At 39.6% G+C, this 19,771-nt stretch overlaps 2 protein-coding genes across 15 annotated transcripts in view; one reads left to right on the top strand and one right to left on the bottom strand.

Moving 5' to 3' along the window:
• Nucleotides 1-19,771, bottom strand: part of Dh31-r (Diuretic hormone 31 Receptor) — a 166,410-nt gene that overhangs the window by 55,058 nt on the left and 91,581 nt on the right. For 12 of the 13 annotated variants that reach the window (XM_076435009.1, XM_076435007.1, XM_076435004.1 and 9 more), the window contains one exon: nt 7,663-7,773. In XM_076435009.1, coding sequence (XP_076291124.1) covers nt 7,663-7,773 — 111 coding nt within the window. Of the gene's footprint in view, nt 1-7,662; nt 7,774-8,159; nt 8,927-19,771 lie in introns of those variants that run through there. The other variant, XM_076435012.1, reaches the window with a different exon arrangement.
• LOC143214234 (uncharacterized) lies at nt 69-6,218 on the top strand. Of its 2 annotated transcripts, none has more exons than XM_076434986.1 (2): nt 69-518; nt 2,194-6,218. In XM_076434986.1, exon 2 carries the CDS (start codon nt 2,215-2,217, stop codon nt 5,788-5,790), a length of 3,576 nt encoding a protein of 1,191 aa, XP_076291101.1. In that variant the 5' UTR covers nt 69-518; nt 2,194-2,214; the 3' UTR covers nt 5,791-6,218. The 2 variants fall into 2 exon arrangements, with proteins under 2 accessions (XP_076291101.1, XP_076291100.1); XM_076434985.1 differs by having other exon boundaries at nt 2,191-6,218.

The following is a 19,771-nucleotide window of genomic DNA, read 5'->3' as shown; positions in this document are numbered from 1 at the left end:
AGGCGCGCATCAGTGTCGCGCATCACGAGTGTATCGCGCGCAGGCGCTTCGCGGTCTGTATTGCGATCAGTGCTGCGTGACAAACTGGCCGCGGTAATTCGCGCGATATTTCCGAGGAAGAAAGTATTAATATACACGGGGAGGGAAAGTGTTATCGAGCAATTAAACCCTGAACAGAACGATAAAACGGAACCTCGGGCGAAAGAATCGCCGCTGGTTCGTTGGATGTTTTTGACGTGGACCTAACCTAACCATAACCCGGCCGGAAAAACACGTAGGCATTTAAAGATTACACACAGTGAACGGCAAACTTTGTTGTGCGACCAGAACAGATTCGCCTGTGTTTTGTCGTGTGCCGTTGCGATATCTCGAACCATGGAGGAATAAAATTCGTCGTGAAACGTCAGAAGAAACTACAATTTCCCTCGGCTGGTCTAAGCTAAATCGAAAATAAGTCGAACGTGCAACAGTTTCACAGTTTCTCCCTTGCGGCTTCTACGTGGGTGAAGTAGATAAAGGTATCGGGACATCTTGCTGTATAGTCTGTGTACACTATAGCCTCGTTAATTTATTGTTACGTCGTTTCACCAGCTGTCCTCAACAGACCTCGTTAACTTTTCATTACTCGCGTAGAATATTCACAATCTGGAATATTTCGGTTTAGTGTTTCAAGCATAAACAAAGGTGTTAATGGAAATATTTCTTTCGCGTTAACCTTTAGCACTCGAACGGTGACTCTGCGGCACTGTGCTATTATTCAAAATACTGTTTACATTGTTCTGTGAGGTATTATACTAATTTAATTCTCCAAATTAAATTTTCTGCAGTATAATTTCATTGAATTCTTATATATCAATTCAATAATTGAAGGTTAAGGGAGCATTATCATTTTTCTCGGCTTCATTCGTCGATGTACTTCGCAAATTTTTCTATGATAAATAAAATAAGATATGTCAGCGAAACTTTGCAGTACGCTCTAATTGTTAAAATTAACGTCACTATTTAATAAAGAATTATTCACCTAACCTTTTGTCCATCCTCCCACATCGTTCCCACCATTTTTCGTAAATGGCTTAACCAATCACATTCGAATCTACCACACCGCATATGTAGTCAATTGCCGAACTATTAAAAGCATATATTTTAAATATTTACAATGTCAAAGTAATCTTTTTAAACAAGTTGAGCAATGTATATTTTAATAAAGAACTAATCGAAATTTGTTTCGAGTTGTTCGTTTCAAAAACTGAACCGGAAGTCACGGTGGAAGCCATTTTGAAGGAGTTCTTTCCGCCCCTCTGTTCCTCGGTGAATAATTAGGATAATCTTGATGGTATAATTTAAATGTATAAGTGTGCAAAGTTCTCGGAAAAAATTGTTGCATATTTTAGCCGGAAAAAAAACTCTCAAAGTATAAAGACACGCTCGGAAAGTGGAATAATCCCGTCGGTGTTAGACATTGTGTACTTTAGCTGCGGAGACAAATCCGCAGCAAAAAGGCTGCGACAAAATTTTCTTTCCGTATTCGATTAACCAAGTTTAAAGGGCACGCGATAAATCATTTTCCGTATGCAAGTATCGCGTAATCTCTTCGAAAGAAGCATTTGTCCATTCAGTGCACGGGCAAAATTACGATCGCGTCCTCGACGAGACGCAAACTTGGACAAGATGGCGGCACTAACTCGGAAAATTTATGGCGTCATCAATAACTCGTTGTTCGAACTTCTTTCTCAGTGGACAACCGATAAATTTAATATTTAGTTTCGTATTATGTTGAATAATTGATTGTAGTTGCAGGAAACTTCCAATCTTTCTTAACAATGTTCGATTCGCAGGAGAACCAATCGAACTCGCGTTAGGTTCTTCGGTAAGTCATTTCGTTTTCTTAAGGGAAAATGCTAGCCAAGGTGACGGGAATGCGTACTTCGATGTTTATGCAATTTCCAATTTTCGTAGGCAAATTTGAAGGAAGAGAAATCATTTGAAATCTTATTTTCAGTGTCGGTAGTCTTTGTAGATCTGAAATAAATGAAAACCGTACTAAATTCAGACATTTTTTCAAGCCATAAAATAAAGATTTCTCTACACGAAAAACGAAATTACTTTTCGAACGACCGAACAGTTCCGTACACTGAAAAATTCTTCGTGGTCGGTGTTCGTGTTTAACTTAACCAAGAATTTATTTTCAAGCAGGCTGCCCCCGACCAAAGAAAAATGGAGATCCAGACGCCGTATCTGGACGCGATCCAGTTGATTCCCGGCGAGACAATCGGCGAGAAGTATAAATGGATAGCGAAGTTGATAAAGGACCGTATCTCGGAATGCAACAGTCTAGAAGAAATAGTCGAAGATCAGAAGGTTCCACGGTTATTAGCGCCTCTGATACAGGTGCACGCGGCACAGCTGTTGAACAAACGGGATCCGAAGAACCAGGACAACTACAAAGCCATCGCGGAGGCTCTAAAGTCCGACAACGTGGAAGTGGTAACGAAAGCGCTACAGGTGAAAAGCTTCTTCGACGGTAGCAACAAGATGTTCACTAACGTCGACTACTTCCTCAACGAACTGTTCCCATTAGTCTCTCTGAACACCCGGACACGCATAATTAAGAATCTGTCGATTCGTTTGAAAGAGACAGCACTCGCCGAAGAGTTCTTCACCGCCATTGCAGCGACTTACGGCCTGGACCAGGCGTTGCCTTTGCTGCCTGCGTGCAGCGAGGGTTTCATGTTCGACACAGTCGTGAATAAGAGGATCGTGTTGAGTCGGAAGCTGGTGAAGACGATCTTCCGCAAGTATCCCGACTTCGTGGTGCGTTATCTCAGACTGAGCAAGCCTAGCAACGACCGCAGCGATAGGAACCTTCACAAAGTGGACATCAACTGTATGGGAGATTTCCTGGCAGCCTTGATCAAGAAAAGACTGAGCTCTTTCGTCGAGCTATTCGAGATGCACGAAGACGTGCCGCTAACACTGAAGCTGAGCAGAAAGCGGGCCGTGTGTTTCCTGAAGAACGGGAAGGATCATCTCCTGAAGAAGCCGAAATTGTTCATAAACCTCGTACCGCTGCAGATGATCAGCGTTTCGCGCATGGAGGTGATGTTCCCGAAGTTGTTCCCAGAGAAGTTAGCGAACTTCGGCACGGATACGATGTTGGATTACTTGGCCCATTATCCAGAGGAGAAGAAAGCCGATCTGCTGATCAAGTCTTACCGCGACGTCTACGGGAAGAACATCCTGGACGAGAGTAGTTCGGTGACGGCCAGTTTGATGTGGCTGTTGCCGGTCGAGGAAAGGATAAGGCAAGCCAGAATCAAGATAGAGAGGGAGAGTGACACGATGAAGTACGGGATCGAGGACTACAGACACATATGGAGATGTTACCTGCCCACCAAAGAGACGATACCAAAGATCAAGGAAGAGATCGCGAAGAGTCCGGAGTTGGAAACGAGAGCAGCACTGGTCTCTCAGATGATTTGTAATTGCAGAGTGAACTGCGACGATCAGGCTTTGCTAGAAGTGCTGACGTACGTCAGGGACAGACACAAGAACGAGAGTTCTCTGTTCTTGTTGAAGGTTCTGGAGGATCTGATGGAACTGTATAACTTACCTCGCCTCAACAAGGACGTGTGGGCAGTGCTGATGGACATCATACTGCGGGCGCACGTGAAAAACGAGCTGACAGCTTCGAGCTACACCAGCATCAAGATCGTCGAAGCTGCCATTCACTTCAGGATCATAAACGAGCAGCCGATCGATAAGGAGATCGACATACTGGTCGACCTGAAGTGCCAGAAGTCCGAGAATTGGAACATACTTAAAAAGTACCCTGAGCACGAGCGAAGATGTTTGGAAGCCTGCATAGCTATAGTTTCTCAACGCTTCAGCTCTGACCCGAATGCTTGCGAGGAGGACAGGGATGGGATCTTGCACGATCTGACCAGGTCCATCTACGCGTTCAACGCGACTCATTCGAAGAACACTCGAGTGGAGCCGATGTCTATCAAGAACTACCCTTGGCTGCTGAAGGAAATCGAGAGGATAATCCAGACGAACGCGGAGGCCAACTACTATATAATCGAGAGCTTGAAGAGCATTCTACGGAAGAACGAGAGAGACCTCGCGGAACGTCTGTTCGGGAAAGAAGCGCTGGAGGATCGTGAACTTTTCTCGTTGTTGAAGAGAAACCCGAAGGTCGTTCTATCCATGTGGAAGGAATGTTTGAACGCTTTTCAGAACAACTTCGGCAAGAGATCCGCGAGAACGTTCATGAGAACTGCTCGATGGTACAACGAGATCCCGGTGAAGTTCTTGCAGCAGAGTCTCGCGGACTTGAGATCGAAGAAAGACGGCGTCTGCCTGCAGACAATAGCGTTGCTGGTCCACGGTGAAACATTGGTGAAGATCCTGGAGCCGCTGATGCCTACGGACCAGATGCTGGACATCCACCACGAACAAGCGAAGGACAACTACAGGCTGACACTTCACACCATCAGCTGCACCAAATCCTCTAATCCACCGATCCCCTTCTCTCTGCTGTGCCGATACTGCGAAGGAGATTACTTGCCTTTGGCTCTGATAGCCATGGTGAATCTCTGCAGAAGAAGCTTGCTGTCCTACGTCCTCTCTTTCGCCCGGACACTGGCCACTCAAAGAGTGTCCGTCCGGAAGCACGGAGTGAGAATGATGCACTTGGTAGCATCGCGGGATCAGCTCCACAGGTTCCTCCTCTCCGAATGGAAGACCGAGGAGCACTACTCGATCCGAGATGTCCTGTTCTCCACCGCTAGAAAGCTGTTCTCCGAAGAACCCGGACCAACGACCTGGTCCCTGATCAGTCAAATGATCTCCGCGTTGAACGAGAACAACGCCAGCGCCATTTCAGACGCGATCAGGATGATCCCATCCGTCTCCGATATGTACGTTGCAGATTTCGTGAAGCTGGTACTGGGCGCCGTAGACAAGTTACCAGAGTCCGAAGGCTGGGTCAGGACCAGCCTGATCTCCGCCATCAGCCCCAGCGTCTGCAATCTTCTACCCGAGGAACTGAACGAGCAAATCCTCCGCAGGTTTTTGCTCGTCCAATCGATGACATGCGCCAGCGTTGCTTCCAGCTTCGCGCAGAACTCTTATCTAATGGCAGCTGGTGATAAATTCGAGGCTAGGATGAATACATTCACCGAAGTGTTCGTGGAGGCGGTGAGAACCAGGTGGAACATGCCGCATCCGAAGAAACCGCACTTCCGCACCGCCAATTACGGTCTACGTTTGTTCACGGATCTTTTGGTGTTCAATTTGACTGGCAGTGGTCAACTGCGGGTGTTGGATGGGATTTTGAACGCCTTCCTCAAAGCGTTGACTCCGCAGATGGACCCAACCACGTATTTGTTACTGGTCTTCAGGAGGGAACAGGTTGCAGCGAACACGCCCAAGGATTTCGGACTGAATCTGGGCCGGAAACTGCAAGAACTGATGAGAATCTTCTCTCCTCTGTTTATCGGCTTCATGACTAATATCTTGAATAATCTATTGTCTAAGAGAGAGTTTGCACAACACGATAGGGACTACTCTAGATTAAGCGTCATCGAGGGATTAGTGGAGATCGGGACCGTAGAAGCTACTCTAATCGCAGTTGGCCTAATGACTCCGGTTGTGGAAAAGCAATACGTACATAGATACGACGATTTGATGAGCAAGTTTTTAGAACACAATCATCCAGCGGTGAAAAGCATCGCCTGTGATAACGTTAACAAAGCGAACAACAGCAATTTCTATTTTGAGAATGAGTAAATTTTCGAATCGATGCACTTCCGGGATATATTTCCAATGGAGGAATGGGTCACTTGTTTTATTTATTGTTGATACCGTTTGCCGATATTTTGTGATAACGAACTGATGTATAGGATTAAGAGACGGAAGCAACGTTTTCGGATATGGCTGCCATATTTTATTTGTTTTCTCTTCTTTTTTTTTTTTCTTTTCGGAAAGTACATTTCAAACGAATCTGTATTAAAAATCGATGCAACCGAAACGTATTTTTCTATATGGAATGTTATATCTTCCCGCGCGTTTGAATATTTGATAATTTATAAGACAGATCGCGGAGCTAGACACACTTTCTGTATACTTGGATAAGATATTGTACTTCTCTACACATTCCTATGTACTTTGTTTAGACATATACACGTTTATATCTGTACTATTAAAGATATGTAAAGACTGAGTTGTATTTTCTGATTGCACGCAGCCCTATGTACCCCCTTCATTTCTTTCTATTCTTAAAAATACGAATTCTTTCAATGTTTTCGAATCTTAATTTTTCAATTCTTATTTCATTGAGCGAGTTACTTGAATTTTGTGAAAGTTTTATGAATTCGACAACCGATGTGTTCAACAAACAGATTTCAAAAGGATAATGGAATTGCAAAAACGATTTCTTGCAATATCCTGAGGTCGTGGACAAAGTTTGAGACAAGCTTTGAAATCTGCGTGATAAAATCTACGGGAAATGATATATAGCATGTTAAAAAAAATTTTTCCAAGCGTGGTACTGGAAAAACCACAATTTTCTTGAAATTGTGCAAGTGTAACGAATTTTCTCAACGTTGAAAAACGTTCGTACCATAATCTTTCTATATTCCCATAATCTGCGAAGTTTCAGCTTTCATTTAAAAAAAATTTCATCGCTCTACCTCATTTCTATCGAAAGTTCTTTGATATTGAATCGAGTTTGGTCCAAATTTTCCTTCAGTGATGTCAGGCAACCGCAGTACGTGGCGCGCTAATTTCTGCGAAGCACTAACTTCAAACACAGCTGCCATAGGTAAAAAATTGTCGCAGCGAGTTCATGGGGTACTCAATCGAATCGGCAGAATCCCTGCTTCAATCTGACGTTTGGATCATGGTATTACGATCATTTCTCGCCGAGATACAGCGAGTTAAAGGAAAAATGGAAATTATGCATTTTTTAAGCATATTTTCAGAAACACCTGGTATATCGAAATGTTAATGAAATTGAAAAAACAAAAGGAGTGCCTTGAAGAGAAAGAAACGCTCTTTCTATTGCTTTTTAGCACAAAGTTCTACAATAATTTTTTCGCTTTCTGGAGCCAGTTAAGGTTAAAAAGCCCATGTTTACTTCAATGTTGAATGACTCGAATAAAAAAAATCGCACAATATTCAACAACCAACAATTTACACAGGAAAGATAGCCCTTCCAAATGATATTAACGCGATTTATCAAAAAAATTTGTTTCTCCCTGTGCGATGTTCCAAAGTTGCACAAAATTTTTGTTAACAGCCAATGTTGTTTTCATCTCGCTATAACTTTGTAAAAAACCAACATAGCAACAATTTGAAACAGAGCATCCTGAAACTACAGGTTTCAGGCTTTCGAACCATTGTTTAACGATATCGATACAGCAATTTTTCACGGAGTTATGATCACGTAAAGTGGGAGCAATTTTTCGGGTTCGCAGAAGTCATCCCTTAATTCCTTTAAGGAGTGTATTTCTTGCTTCGAGATATTTCAAGGAAAAAGATAAATTCCATATAATGTTGAAATAACAAGCACTGTCTAACAAATTACATGAAATGCTTTTTTCTAAATTTTCACTTAGACCATTTTTATAATTATGGACTGTATAGAATTACAAGACTTACATGAGGTGTCGAAACCAGTGATGAAATTTGGACATGGCGCGTACACGGTTTGTCCGGCAGGGGTGTTAGGCCAACAGGACCATCCGTCGAATGTTATTCTACAATACGGCTCTGGAAAGAGAAATAAGAATCCATCGTCAGATATGTGTTACAAGTGTTAAATAAAAATTGTCCGATTCAATTATAAGTAAACAGCGAATGTTCTACTTCAACTGTAACAAACTTTAGTGAAATAGAAATTCGTTTTCTTTCTTAATATGTTGAATAGGTTGAAAATAATATAGCAGCATTTCTAAATTCTACAAATGTGTTCACTGTTTGGAATGTACATCTATGTACTCGTTTTAAACTTGCTGTCTAATTTATTATAAGAAACAAGAGTACAGGCAATCTTTCTATTTAGACAGAAGACAATTTCGAATTGGCTACCGGCATTCCGCGAGCCAGTCTTCCGCGTCTGCACAAAGGAAAATCCAAAGGAAAGCTTCGCGACTTACGACCACAAGTAGCACGGAGTTCCTCCACAATCACAGATCTCAGCACTTCGTTTTCCCGGCGCGGCGGTAACTTTACTGCTGCTACAAGCAACACGACCGAAATTCCCATCGATCCCACGAAAGTTTCCCAGTTTGACCGCCGGAATTTCCAACGCGCGCAGACCGACGAAATCTTCAATCGGTAGATATTTAACTTGCAAGTTAACTGGCCAAGTAATTAAAAGTGGAACGCCTGCATATGCATCAGCCTCCCCGGGGAAGGATAATTGACGTTGAAACGAACGGTGGAATGAAATAATAAAATTAAGAAACGACCCGAAGATATTTTCCGCTTCTAGACTGCGATTATCCGTTTCCGTTTGATACGACGGGCTTTAGTCCACCATTTTCCGACAATTAAGACATTCGGAGTTTCGTTAAACGCTACCAATGGAACTCGTAATTGCCGGTACACTAAAAGTATTACTATTTCTACGTGATCCACCAGTTTGCCGACCTTTGGAATTGTTAACCTCGAGGAATCACGTATGTACAGTGGCTCACGAAAGCTCACGTATTCGAACGCCCTTTAAAACAGAACCACTTTTTTATAATTGTAACAAACGACCTGATTTTTTATAATCAATTAGAAGCATTGGCTTACAAAATAGTATGCAGAATGATTTTCCAAATAATTATAATTTACAAAGTTACATGGAAAAATAAAAAAGTCATTTTTTTAACTTTTTTTATTAGGCACCTTAAAGAAAATTTAAAATATACGTTTTGTAGATCTATGTTAGTTATACACATGCTGAAAATTTCGTCAAAATCGATTAACGTACACGCGAGCTACAAGCGATTAAAAATGTTGAAAATCATAGTTTTACACGATTTTTGATCAGTTTCTGCTTAAAATCCACAAAATCGTACATCTTTCGATGCGCGTAGTGTTTTTCTGCGTCAACCGATTTCGATGAAATTTTCAGCATGTGTGTAACTAACATAGATCTACAAAACATATATTTTAAATATTCATTAAGCGCCCTAATAAAAAAGTTTAAAAAATGCCTTTTTTATTTTTGAATGTAACCTTGTTTTCTTATACATTACAAAATTTTCTTATACATTGTAATCTTAAATGAAAGTATTAGATGACGTTATTGAGGGTAACTTGTTAGTTCACAATGAAAATTCCTGTCACTGTACGAGGTTCCATGAAAAAGTGTTTAGCCATGAACTATAGATTTTTCAAAATTATGCAATAATCACCGGTCGGTAATTAGGTTAAAGAACAATTCTGAATTTTCTCCAGGCAACAATATTGTTCTGTCACACGACGACGGTGGAATGACTTAGTCAGATATCCTCCGATTGTTTGAAACAAGTGTCGGTTTGCGTGAAAGGCGAAGACGACGGATTTCCACGGACAATGGGGACGGTTCACGGTTGGAATAATAAATCTTCTCAGCGCGCGAGTTTGAATTTATTGGCCACCGAGAACTATGTAATTCGCAAGCGGACTGTCTTATGTTAGTTTCCTCTTTTTTCCAGCGTCCCGGTGCGATTTTCCTCCGGACAGGATTAATTCGAAAGTAATTTCACGCGTAATCAGGTCTCGATTGCCTGGCGATTTATCTTCCGCGAACAGGCGCACGAATACGACGATTTAAATCGCGTCTGAGAAACGAAACAATATTTCAGAAACACGCTTCGGCTGCAGGCGTCGTCGAAGAATAAACGGGATTCCGAAGAAAGGAAACCGCAGCTGGAAGGTAATTATGTCGGAGAGTGATGTCTACTTGGGAGATGAAGCAAACATGAAAGTATATATGTATCTAATTTTTCTTTCGTTGAGATTGTTAACGATACACAGTAGTACTTCGTGCATACTGTCTTTTTTAATGCATTCATGAATCAGCCTTCGGCATTATTCAACTAGTGCATTTGGAGAATGAAAATTTGAATAATTTACTACATCGTTCGGCTAGATGTTATTTCGAAATAACTGCGCTGGTTTATTTGCATATGAAAATGATTCCTCTCTGGATTATTTCATTATTCGACTGTCAAATGAAATAACTTCGTATTTGGTATTTGAATGAATTATTCAAATACTTCTCGACGAAACCGGGAATAATTTTGTAACGAACCTGGTAATATAATTGTTAAAATGAAACCAGTGAACTGGTTAAGACAGATTCATATTTTGAATTGTTTGTCACTTTATTCTACATAACATGTTTCTTAGTCTGTTCACTTCATTATCTAAATGCATTTACGAATGCAATGTTTCATGAGTTTCATCTGAGGTGGAGCGCATTGCATATTTTATGCAGAATTACAGTGACTACGTATATACGTTGCTAGCATTCTGATAAAAATATAATCACACAACCCATCCACGTTGCCATGCATTACCATAATGAATCCCGAATGCATTTATAAAGCGCAATTATTATTAACGAGAGACAATGTATAACAGACGAAATTTTATCGACGATAAATCGATTTGAAAGTATTAAAAATTGATCGATACGCAGAAGTGCTTCTCCATCGCATTTATAATGTTAAAATCAATGCTGAGAGCGAAACTGGTCGAGAGATAGACAACCGATTCGTATTTCCCTGCTCTGACACAAAAGCATTGCTTTGATGTACAAGGCCAAAGGTATGAGATGCACTTTATTTGCAACGCTCTCGGTGCAGCTGCGTGCATTAGCTGCTCTATCGATTCTCTCATCGAGCGTCGGGACGCTGCTGGGCGGTCACACTTTTCACTCCACACCGAGGAGTTTCGAGGAAAACCGCTAATTAACAGATGAAATGCAGAACGAAAATCGCTTTTCACCGAGATGATAAAAAGCGCGTGGTATTTACCGGATGGTTAATTACGTATTTGCTGTTGTCAGCGCAAAATACATCGAGCTTTTTCCTCGTGCGACAGCCAACGTACAAAATTTTCGAGTGTATTTTGTTTGGTACAACTTTCTTCAAATCTGTCGACAGAAATTGAAAATTGCATAAACATTCGCAGACGAAATCCGCACACGAAAAACGAAACTACATTGCAAACGACCTAACACAATCGTTGGAAACAAACTTTCTCGGCTATAAGTATTTGCAGAAGCCACTGCCAATTAAAGGTCGAACGAAACGAAATTTCGAACGTTTTTTTCGTGCAACAGTCAACGTACGAAATCATTTTCAAGTGTTTGTTTGGTACAACTTTCTTCAAGTCTGTCTAAAAGAACATTCAGAATTGCATAAACATCCGCAGTCCAGTAATAACAAATGGAAGTAATGCCACCTATACACGAGAAACGAAATTGCTTTGCAAACGATCTAACACAATCGTTCGAAACAAACTTTCTCGGCTACAAGCATTTGCAGAAGCCACTGCCAATTAAAGGTCGAGCAAAACGAAAGTTCGAGCAAAGTTCATCAGAGATATCATGATCATCAGCTATCTAAAACATTTATCGAGGCATGGAGCTGTTATCTGGTTCCTGTTCTCCATCAATCACCCGTTTAAAAACGCAAATTTGCATAAAGATCCCAAGGACCTCGGAATCTCAACCGATCTTAATGGACCCTTGTACGATGTTGGAGAGAGGAGCGAGCGAGCGAGAGAAAGAGAGAGAGAGAGCGCTTGGAAATTTAATCGGCTCATCTGCAACTGTTTACTCCATCAAATACGCATTAGGGTACTGTTTGCAGTCGAAACTCATAGCCCACTTACGTAGTCGCCTTTCTCGAGTATGAATTATCGCAGCGTATGAGCGAACGAGTCGATACCCAGGAACGTTTACCACCCCATGAGACCTAGACTGTAGACTAACCCCGATTCCTGAGGATCGCCTGAGGGTGTTCGTACTACTCTGATCCGAATGGCAATCGCAAAGTGGCCGAACTGCTGAACTGCTGACTATGGCAGCTAGTCACGAGATCCCGTGACTACAACGGCCGGCGGTCGTTCAAAGCGATTCCCAGTCCGTGTGAATCTGGTAGAATTTGGACCGCCGCGCTGCGCTGGGACAAATGAAGGTCCCTCTTGGAAAATAGACGTCCTAGAACACTTACCTATAGAATACTTTGATTAAATCTGTTGGCTACGGAATGTCTCTGTAAAGGGACTACGGAATCGTGCAAATTGACAATTACGCAAGGTGGTCCGAATTGCTATTCGTCTACGGTGACAATGCACGTCCCGAAACGCGAACAGTTTAAGCTCAGACATTGTTCAAATAAATTATCTGAAAATAATAAAGAGAAAAAGATACCACTGTATCTTGTTGATGCATCAAAAAGATGTACAGTAAACTATTTCAGCAATTCAATGAAATAACACTGTCCAACAAATTTCAACTTTTTTTATGTTCCACAATTACCGTTGGGTGGTTCTTGTAGAGTTTTTTGCGCTGATTCCGAATCTGTCCTTAATTTTTCTCCTACAGGCACAGTTTTTGACTTTGAAAAAAAAAACATATTTTTCAACTTTAAACAAATATTGTGGTATTATTATAAAAGATGTTGAATTGTTCTTTACAGCAAAAGATTCTACAGACTTTCCCGAATCCAGTGATACCCAATACTAATACATTCTGATTGTTTAAACATGTTTAAACAAGCTTACCGCTAGAACAGGCGTTCCACGGGATACGGCGCACAGTGGGACCTTTCGTCCAGATCGGAGACAAAATCAAAGAACTTTCGATAGAAATGAGGTAGAGCGATGAAATTTTTTAAAATTAAATCTGAAAATTTGCAGAATATGGGAAAAATGGGGAGATTATAGTACGAACGTTTTTTAACGTTGAGAAAATTAGTTAAACTTGCACAATTTCGAGAAAATTGTTGTTTTTTTTACAACGCCCGTTGTAGTGGTGGCTCATATTCTGGTTCGAAAAAAACGTCGACCATGCAAACTTGAAATGGTGCTTTCTCAGGATAAAAGTCTGCTCTATCGCGTGGTATAGTTCGATTTTCCGCTGGACCCTTATTTTTTGAGATAAATTGAAAAATATCCTCAAAAATTGGTGTAAAAGTGGTGTCTCTCCGTCTTTAATGCTTGTTTAAACATGTTTAAACAATCATAATGTATTAGTATTGGGTATCACTGGATTCGGGAAAGTGTGTAGAATCTTTTGCTGTAAAGAACAATTCAATATCTTTTATAATAATACCACAATATTTGTTTAAAGTTGAAAAATATGTTTTTTTTCAAAGTCAAAAACTGTGCCTGTAGGAGAAAAATTAAGGACAGATTCGGAATCGGCGCGAAAAACTCTATAAGAACCAGTCAACAGTAATTGTGGATCGTGTTGGACAGTGTAATGGCTAGACGAAAGTTCTTCTCATTTAATTATTCTCTTCAGAAATGTCTCTTTTAATAGTCGGCCGCATTTCTTTCAGTGTCTGCATACTGTGCATATTTTGCATAATTCGCATACGGTTTAATGAATTTTCATGGGCGCATCGGTGCAGTTAGGTTCTGGAACGTCGTAGAGATCTTTCCTCTCTCTCTCTCTTTCTCTCTCTCTCTTTCTCTCTCTCTCACTCTCTCGCTTAACCGTAAATGCTTGGTATTAAGAGACACCGTGTAATATATTACGATTATTCAATTTGTAATTCTTAATTAAACCGCGTGGGAATGTTCTTAATGCAGAAAGCGAGTAATAATGTATGAGTAGTCTGAGAGGACGTGACATTTTGCGCAAAACCGACACGGAAAATGTATAAAACATTCAGTACCGAAAGTTCGGGCTTTCCACCGAGCTATTTATGTCGCCGTCAGTTTATTTTTCGAACAGTTAAAACATTCCAAACGTCACGAATTCAGAAAAACAAGTGTGACGTTTATACTTATATATTCCTCTTGTGTTTTCAATTAATTTTCTGCCCTTGATAATGGCCGTTCTTTGGAGATTGTAGCTCACTGTATATGATCATCTACCATTCTACATTGACCTTGAGGAACTATTTGGTTCTGTTCCAACTCAATTCACAAAGATAGATTGCGCTCAATCGAAGCACGTGCAGATCTGCTGTAGTGCATCTGGTATGGTGTATATCGTATATTGCATAATGTTAAACACGTTCAGAGCTCGACGCGTCCAACAAATCGTCGAGCTGGTCAATTGTGTATAGTTAGAAACAGTTTGTTCCTATTAAATTTTATTCTCACCGATAATGCAAACATACTATGTACATATATGGAACTCGCTAAAGATTAGGTACAGTGACTCCCATTAATATTCGGACGCTCTAAAAACGCGATAATCTTTTTAATATTAGACTATACGATTCAAACTTTTTTCGGAAGCTAGAGCACCTAGTTCACTACAGGAGGTGAAAAGAAATTTTTTCGAAAATTGCAATTGGTCGGAATTGTAGAGAAATTACTAAAAGATCCATTTTACAACTTTTTTATGTGGGCCTATATTGAAAATTTAAAAAATACGTTTTGTAGATCTGTTTCAATTAAACATATCCTGAAAATTTCGTCAAAATCGGTCGACGTTGCAATGAGCTACGAGCGTTTAAAGATGGTAAAAATTGCAGATTTTCACGATTTCCGGACTATAACAGCAGTAAATCTAAGAATTCTTACATCTTTCAATGACTGTCATTTTTCCCCGCATCAACCGATTTCGATGAAACTTTCACAATGCGTAATCGGTGAACATACATAGAAAAAAAGCGAAAAAAAGGCACATGCAGATCGAATTGAGTAACCTTCTCCTTTTTCGAAGTCGGTTAAGAAACGAATAAATTGCTGTAGCCTTCAATTATTATTGGATATATTGAGTAATTATTTCTCACTCTGCACGACAATTAATTACCGATTATTTCGGCTTCGGCTTCTAAATGAAATAATCGAAGCATTCCCTGGAACTATCGGAAATCTATATTAAACAATTTTTTGCAGGCCATCGTCGCGGAATGTATGAGATTCCGATGGCAATTTGCGAGTGAAGATGACAAGAAAAACGGTCAGAATGGCTGCCACCGACACTATCTTACCCGGGCGAACACTTTTAACTAGATTAACGACCTTCTGGAACTTCATCGAAGTATAATTGAACGTCAAGCAGACCGTATTTAATCATTTTAAAAATACGTAAACACTTGACGAGACCCACGGACGCTGTTCAACTTTTAAATCACTGCACTTATCGTGTACCTGGAAGCTTTAATCTTAAGATAACGAACGTTACAGCAGCTGTATATTGCGAAACAGCGCCTCCACTCGAAAATACTCGTGCTGAAGTTTTTGTTGCAATTACCGTTCTCATTCTTTTAATAGAAGCTTCTTCTTTCAAAGAAATATTTTTACGATAACATTTTCATCCAGCATAATTGTAAAGATTCTTTGTCGTACATGTTTTCAGAAAATATCGAACTTTACAAGAGATGTTTCTAATGACTCGCGCGTCTTCGTTGGAAAGATTTTCTTGCACAAGAATGTCCAATGGAAAGCTTTGTTGTGTTCGCGGGTAATTAATGACGCCACGCTTTAATAAACGCAATTCACAATTACGGTATAGGCGACAGCAGCTTCAATTCTCTTTTCTCTTTGATGCTCCGCATAAAGAATTCCATTCGTTGTTCTACGCAGTTCTCTTTATATTTCAACATGCTTTATCTTATATTTCAACATGCTGTGAATTGGATATTTAACACATCAAAATAATATATCGATACTGACTGTACACGGATCATTAATTAATTCTATGCATCATACGCTAATTCTCGAAGTCCGTATACATATATACAGGGTGGTCCACGCAACTTGCACACCTATAATAACTTCCAAAGTATGCGTTGGACGAAAAAGTTTTGTATACAGAAGTTGCATGATCTGAAGGGATACATTGTGTAGTGTATTTATTTTTCTTTACAGGTGGACGCGTAATGGACATATGAAGGTCAACTTCATTTTTTTAAATGGAATGAGGAATTTTTTAATACATCAAGCGATGCAGCTGGACATTCGTTATAAAAAGGTACTAACCTATGCATGTCAAAAAGTTAGTGGTTCAGGAGATATTTCAATTTAAATAACTGTAAAATACCATTACTGTCGTGTACTATGACGTTACACAAGTAAGTAAACGAATTTCAATTGCAATGTCAATTTTTCAATTTCAACTTCAATTTTTCAATTTCAATACGTTAATTTCAACTCTTCAATTTTAACATCAATTTTTCCATTTCAACTTCAACTTTCAATATCAACTCTTCAACTACATTTTCAATTTCAATATCAACCCTTCAACTTCAATTTTTCAGTTTTATTTCGTTAATTTCAACTCTTCAATTTCAATTTCAACATCAATTTTTCCATTTCAACTTCAACTTTCAATATCAACTCGTGCACCCTGTATAACATATTGTACATATATGCATCGATTAAGAGATTACTCACCCTCCCGTCAAATGGAAGCGACAATAAGGCAGCTACGTAAAAGCCTTGAACATCATTACTCCCGCCGCAGCTTTCCTATGAAGCTGTTGTACTAATCATTTAATCATTGATCCGCTGCCGCTCTGATACCAAATCAAAATTAGGTGAATTTCTCTATGCGGGATGTACACAATTACCCAATTCATGTAATGATTCATGGTTCGTTAAAGACGGATTAAACATGATATGCACGCCAGGCCGGAAATTTATAATTTCGTAGAATCGACTTTTATTTTTCGAAATTTTTGAGATCGATTCTACGAAACAGAAATGAATTTTCTGTGCAGTATGCTTATGATTTTATAAAAATAATGTATTCTTTGCTATGTGAAGGGATCTACTACATTTGAAAGAAGATCAAGTTTGAAAATTTTCGAATACTGCATCGAACCGCGAAAAAAACCGCGACGAGTGCAGAAAATCCGCAGTGTACTTACCGAAGCGCGTCAAGGAAATATGCAGATGGGTCATTAATCATTTTATATATTTGGGCGAGATGTGCCATTTGGGATTCGGTCATCTGGTGAAACCGCCCCTAATAGCGATCGCTATATCGTTCATGCGAGCGGAGGCTATCGATGATTTCGTGGACAACTATGGTGTTCACTCTTATCGATCGACTGTGGAACGTCCTGGAGAATTACTGGCTGTTGCTGATGTTTTATCGGTAGACGTCCGACCAAAACCGAAGTAATGAGAAAGTATTTGGGTCGTGATGTACCCACGACGACCGGGAATTGCAGCGGACTGTGGCTTTCGCATTGGCGAACGACCACCATAGCTTCAATGGAATCGGAGCCATCGCAGGTGTCATTGCGCATTTCAGAGGAAAGCGTCGCGTTCGACCACGGGGAATTTTCACTAGTGAAATTATGTATTTAAAATAATTCAAGTCGCTTAAAAATTCTTCTCGGTATTGATTAATTATTATTGGACAGCGAATGTTGCGCATTTGTGGCAAAAAAGAAACTAAGAATGAAAACACATTTCTATTTCACTCCCGATTATTGAAATTCACGTAGAAAATTTTTATTTTGCATAAAGATCCGCTGCCTAATGATTATAAATAGTAGAACGTTGAAATGTAAAACAGACTTTGTTCGTCAGTTTGCTAGTTAGAGTTCGACCACAGGAAATTGTTGCTGGTGAAATTATGTATTTAAAATAATTCAAGTCGCTTAAAAATTCTTCTCGGTATTGATTATTATTGGACAGCGAATGTTGTGCATTTGTGGCAAAAATGAATAGGTGTAAATTAATTAAACATATTAAGAAAGAAAACACACTTCTATTTCACTCCCGATTATTGAAATTCACGTAGAAAAATTTTATTTTGCATAAAGATGCACTGTCTAATGATTCCGAATAGTAGAACTTTGAAATGTAGAACAGACTTTGTTCATCAGTTTGCTCGTTAGAGTTCAACCACAGGGAATTGTTGCTGGTGGAATTTTATGTATTTATGAAATTTAAAACTACATATTACAGAACTAAACATATTAAGAAAGAAAACAAATTTCTATTTCACTCCCGATTGTTGCAATTCGCGTAGACAATTTTTATTTTGCATAAAAATCCGCTGTCTAATGCTTATGAATAGTAGAGAATTGTGACTGGTGAAATTATTTACTTCAAATAATCGAGGTCGCTTAAAAATGATTTTTGTTACATTCTTCTCTACTCTGTTCTTGTCAGTATCGGTGATTTTGAATAGTAGAACTTTGAAATGTAAAACAAACTTTGTTGAGGGTTAGGGTCTAAAGGCGTGGCTTCTGCAAATGATGGTGTGGTTTATTTTGCATTAGGTTCCTTGGCGAACATCGAAACGGCGCGGCCCTGGAACACGTCGCTGGCGTCGTTTGGCAAAATTTCGCCAGTCAAGACTTTAATGAGATGCGCTGGTGCTACGAAAGTGCCGCCTGATCTTCCTAGGAACGTGTGAACGGAACCTTGGCTCCCTACGATTCCGGTGTTAAGTAAATTAACAGTTACGTTTCGTTAGTTCATATTATTAGCGGTAGTGACGGTTTGTTTCTTCAAATGTGTTCTTTAAATACAGTGGAGTCGGATTTAATATTCGGATGCTCTAAAGAAGATTTCAACTTTTTTCGGAAGCTAGAGCAATTTGTTTACTACAGGATGTGAAATGAAATTTTTTCAAAAATTTCAATTGATCGGAATTGTAGAAAAAAAATACTAAAAGTTGCGTTTTACAACTTTTCATCGAAATCGGTTGATGCGGGATAAAACGACAGGCATTGAAAGATGTAAGAATCCTTGGAGGCCGAAAATCAGCAATTTTTACCATCTATAAACGTTTGTAGCTCATTGCAAGGTCGACCGAGTTTGACGAAAATTTCAGAATATGTTTAATTCACACAGCCCTTCAAAACGTGTCCTTTGAATTTTCAATGTAGGCCCACACAAAAAAGTTGTAAAATGCAACTTTTAGTATTTTTTCTACAATTCCGATCAATTGCTATCTTTAAATAAAAAAATTCTTTTTTTACGTCCTGTAGTAAACTAATTGTTCTATCTTCCCAAGAAAGTTCAAATCGTATAATACAATATTGAAAAAGTTATCGTCTTTTTTAGAGCGTCCGAATATTAATCCGAGTCACTGTATTGTATTTCCTTATTTGATTTCGTCTTCCAGAGACGAGGGAAGAACTACATACACATTTTAATGTAATTTGTCTTTCAGATAATCTTCCGGTAATCTGAACGGTTATCGAAACAGTTTCGTAATTTATCTTTCGTGACAACACTTGTTCGGAAATGGTTCGATAGTGGCCCCAAATCTGTTCCAGTAGCTGTCCAAATTTATATTTATGTTCCCCTGTATGACATTTCAAAATACAACAGGCACTTCGCGGGCTGATATGAAGCCGATAAAAAAAAAATATAATCGTCGAGCATGCGCAAAAGAAAGTGGTCTCTCGTATCTAGATACACAATGTCAGTGGAAAATCTGCGGATCATTGCACAACGTAATCAATGGAGACAATGACTAGTCATATTTCTGTTAGTATATAAATTATTACTTATCTTATTATTGCAAAATGGCGTCGCGCGATATCCGCGTTACGCTCGAATTAATCGAGTCGAGCTAAGCAGGATCATAAAACTCATTAATCGCCCGTTGAACTTCTCTCGCTCGTAC

Source organism: Lasioglossum baleicum, chromosome 12, assembly GCF_051020765.1.
Source record: "Lasioglossum baleicum chromosome 12, iyLasBale1, whole genome shotgun sequence".
In the NCBI taxonomy this organism is placed as follows: Eukaryota; Metazoa; Arthropoda; class Insecta; order Hymenoptera; family Halictidae; genus Lasioglossum; species Lasioglossum baleicum.
The sequence above is the reverse complement of the archived record's forward strand: the minus strand, read 5'-3'. Positions and strand labels throughout refer to the sequence as shown.

Bases quoted from the DNA above. Each gene is read 5' to 3' on its own strand.
- LOC143214234 (XM_076434986.1), top strand. From the start codon at position 2,215: ATGGAGATCCAGACGCCGTATCTGGACGCGATCCAGTTGATTCCCGGC.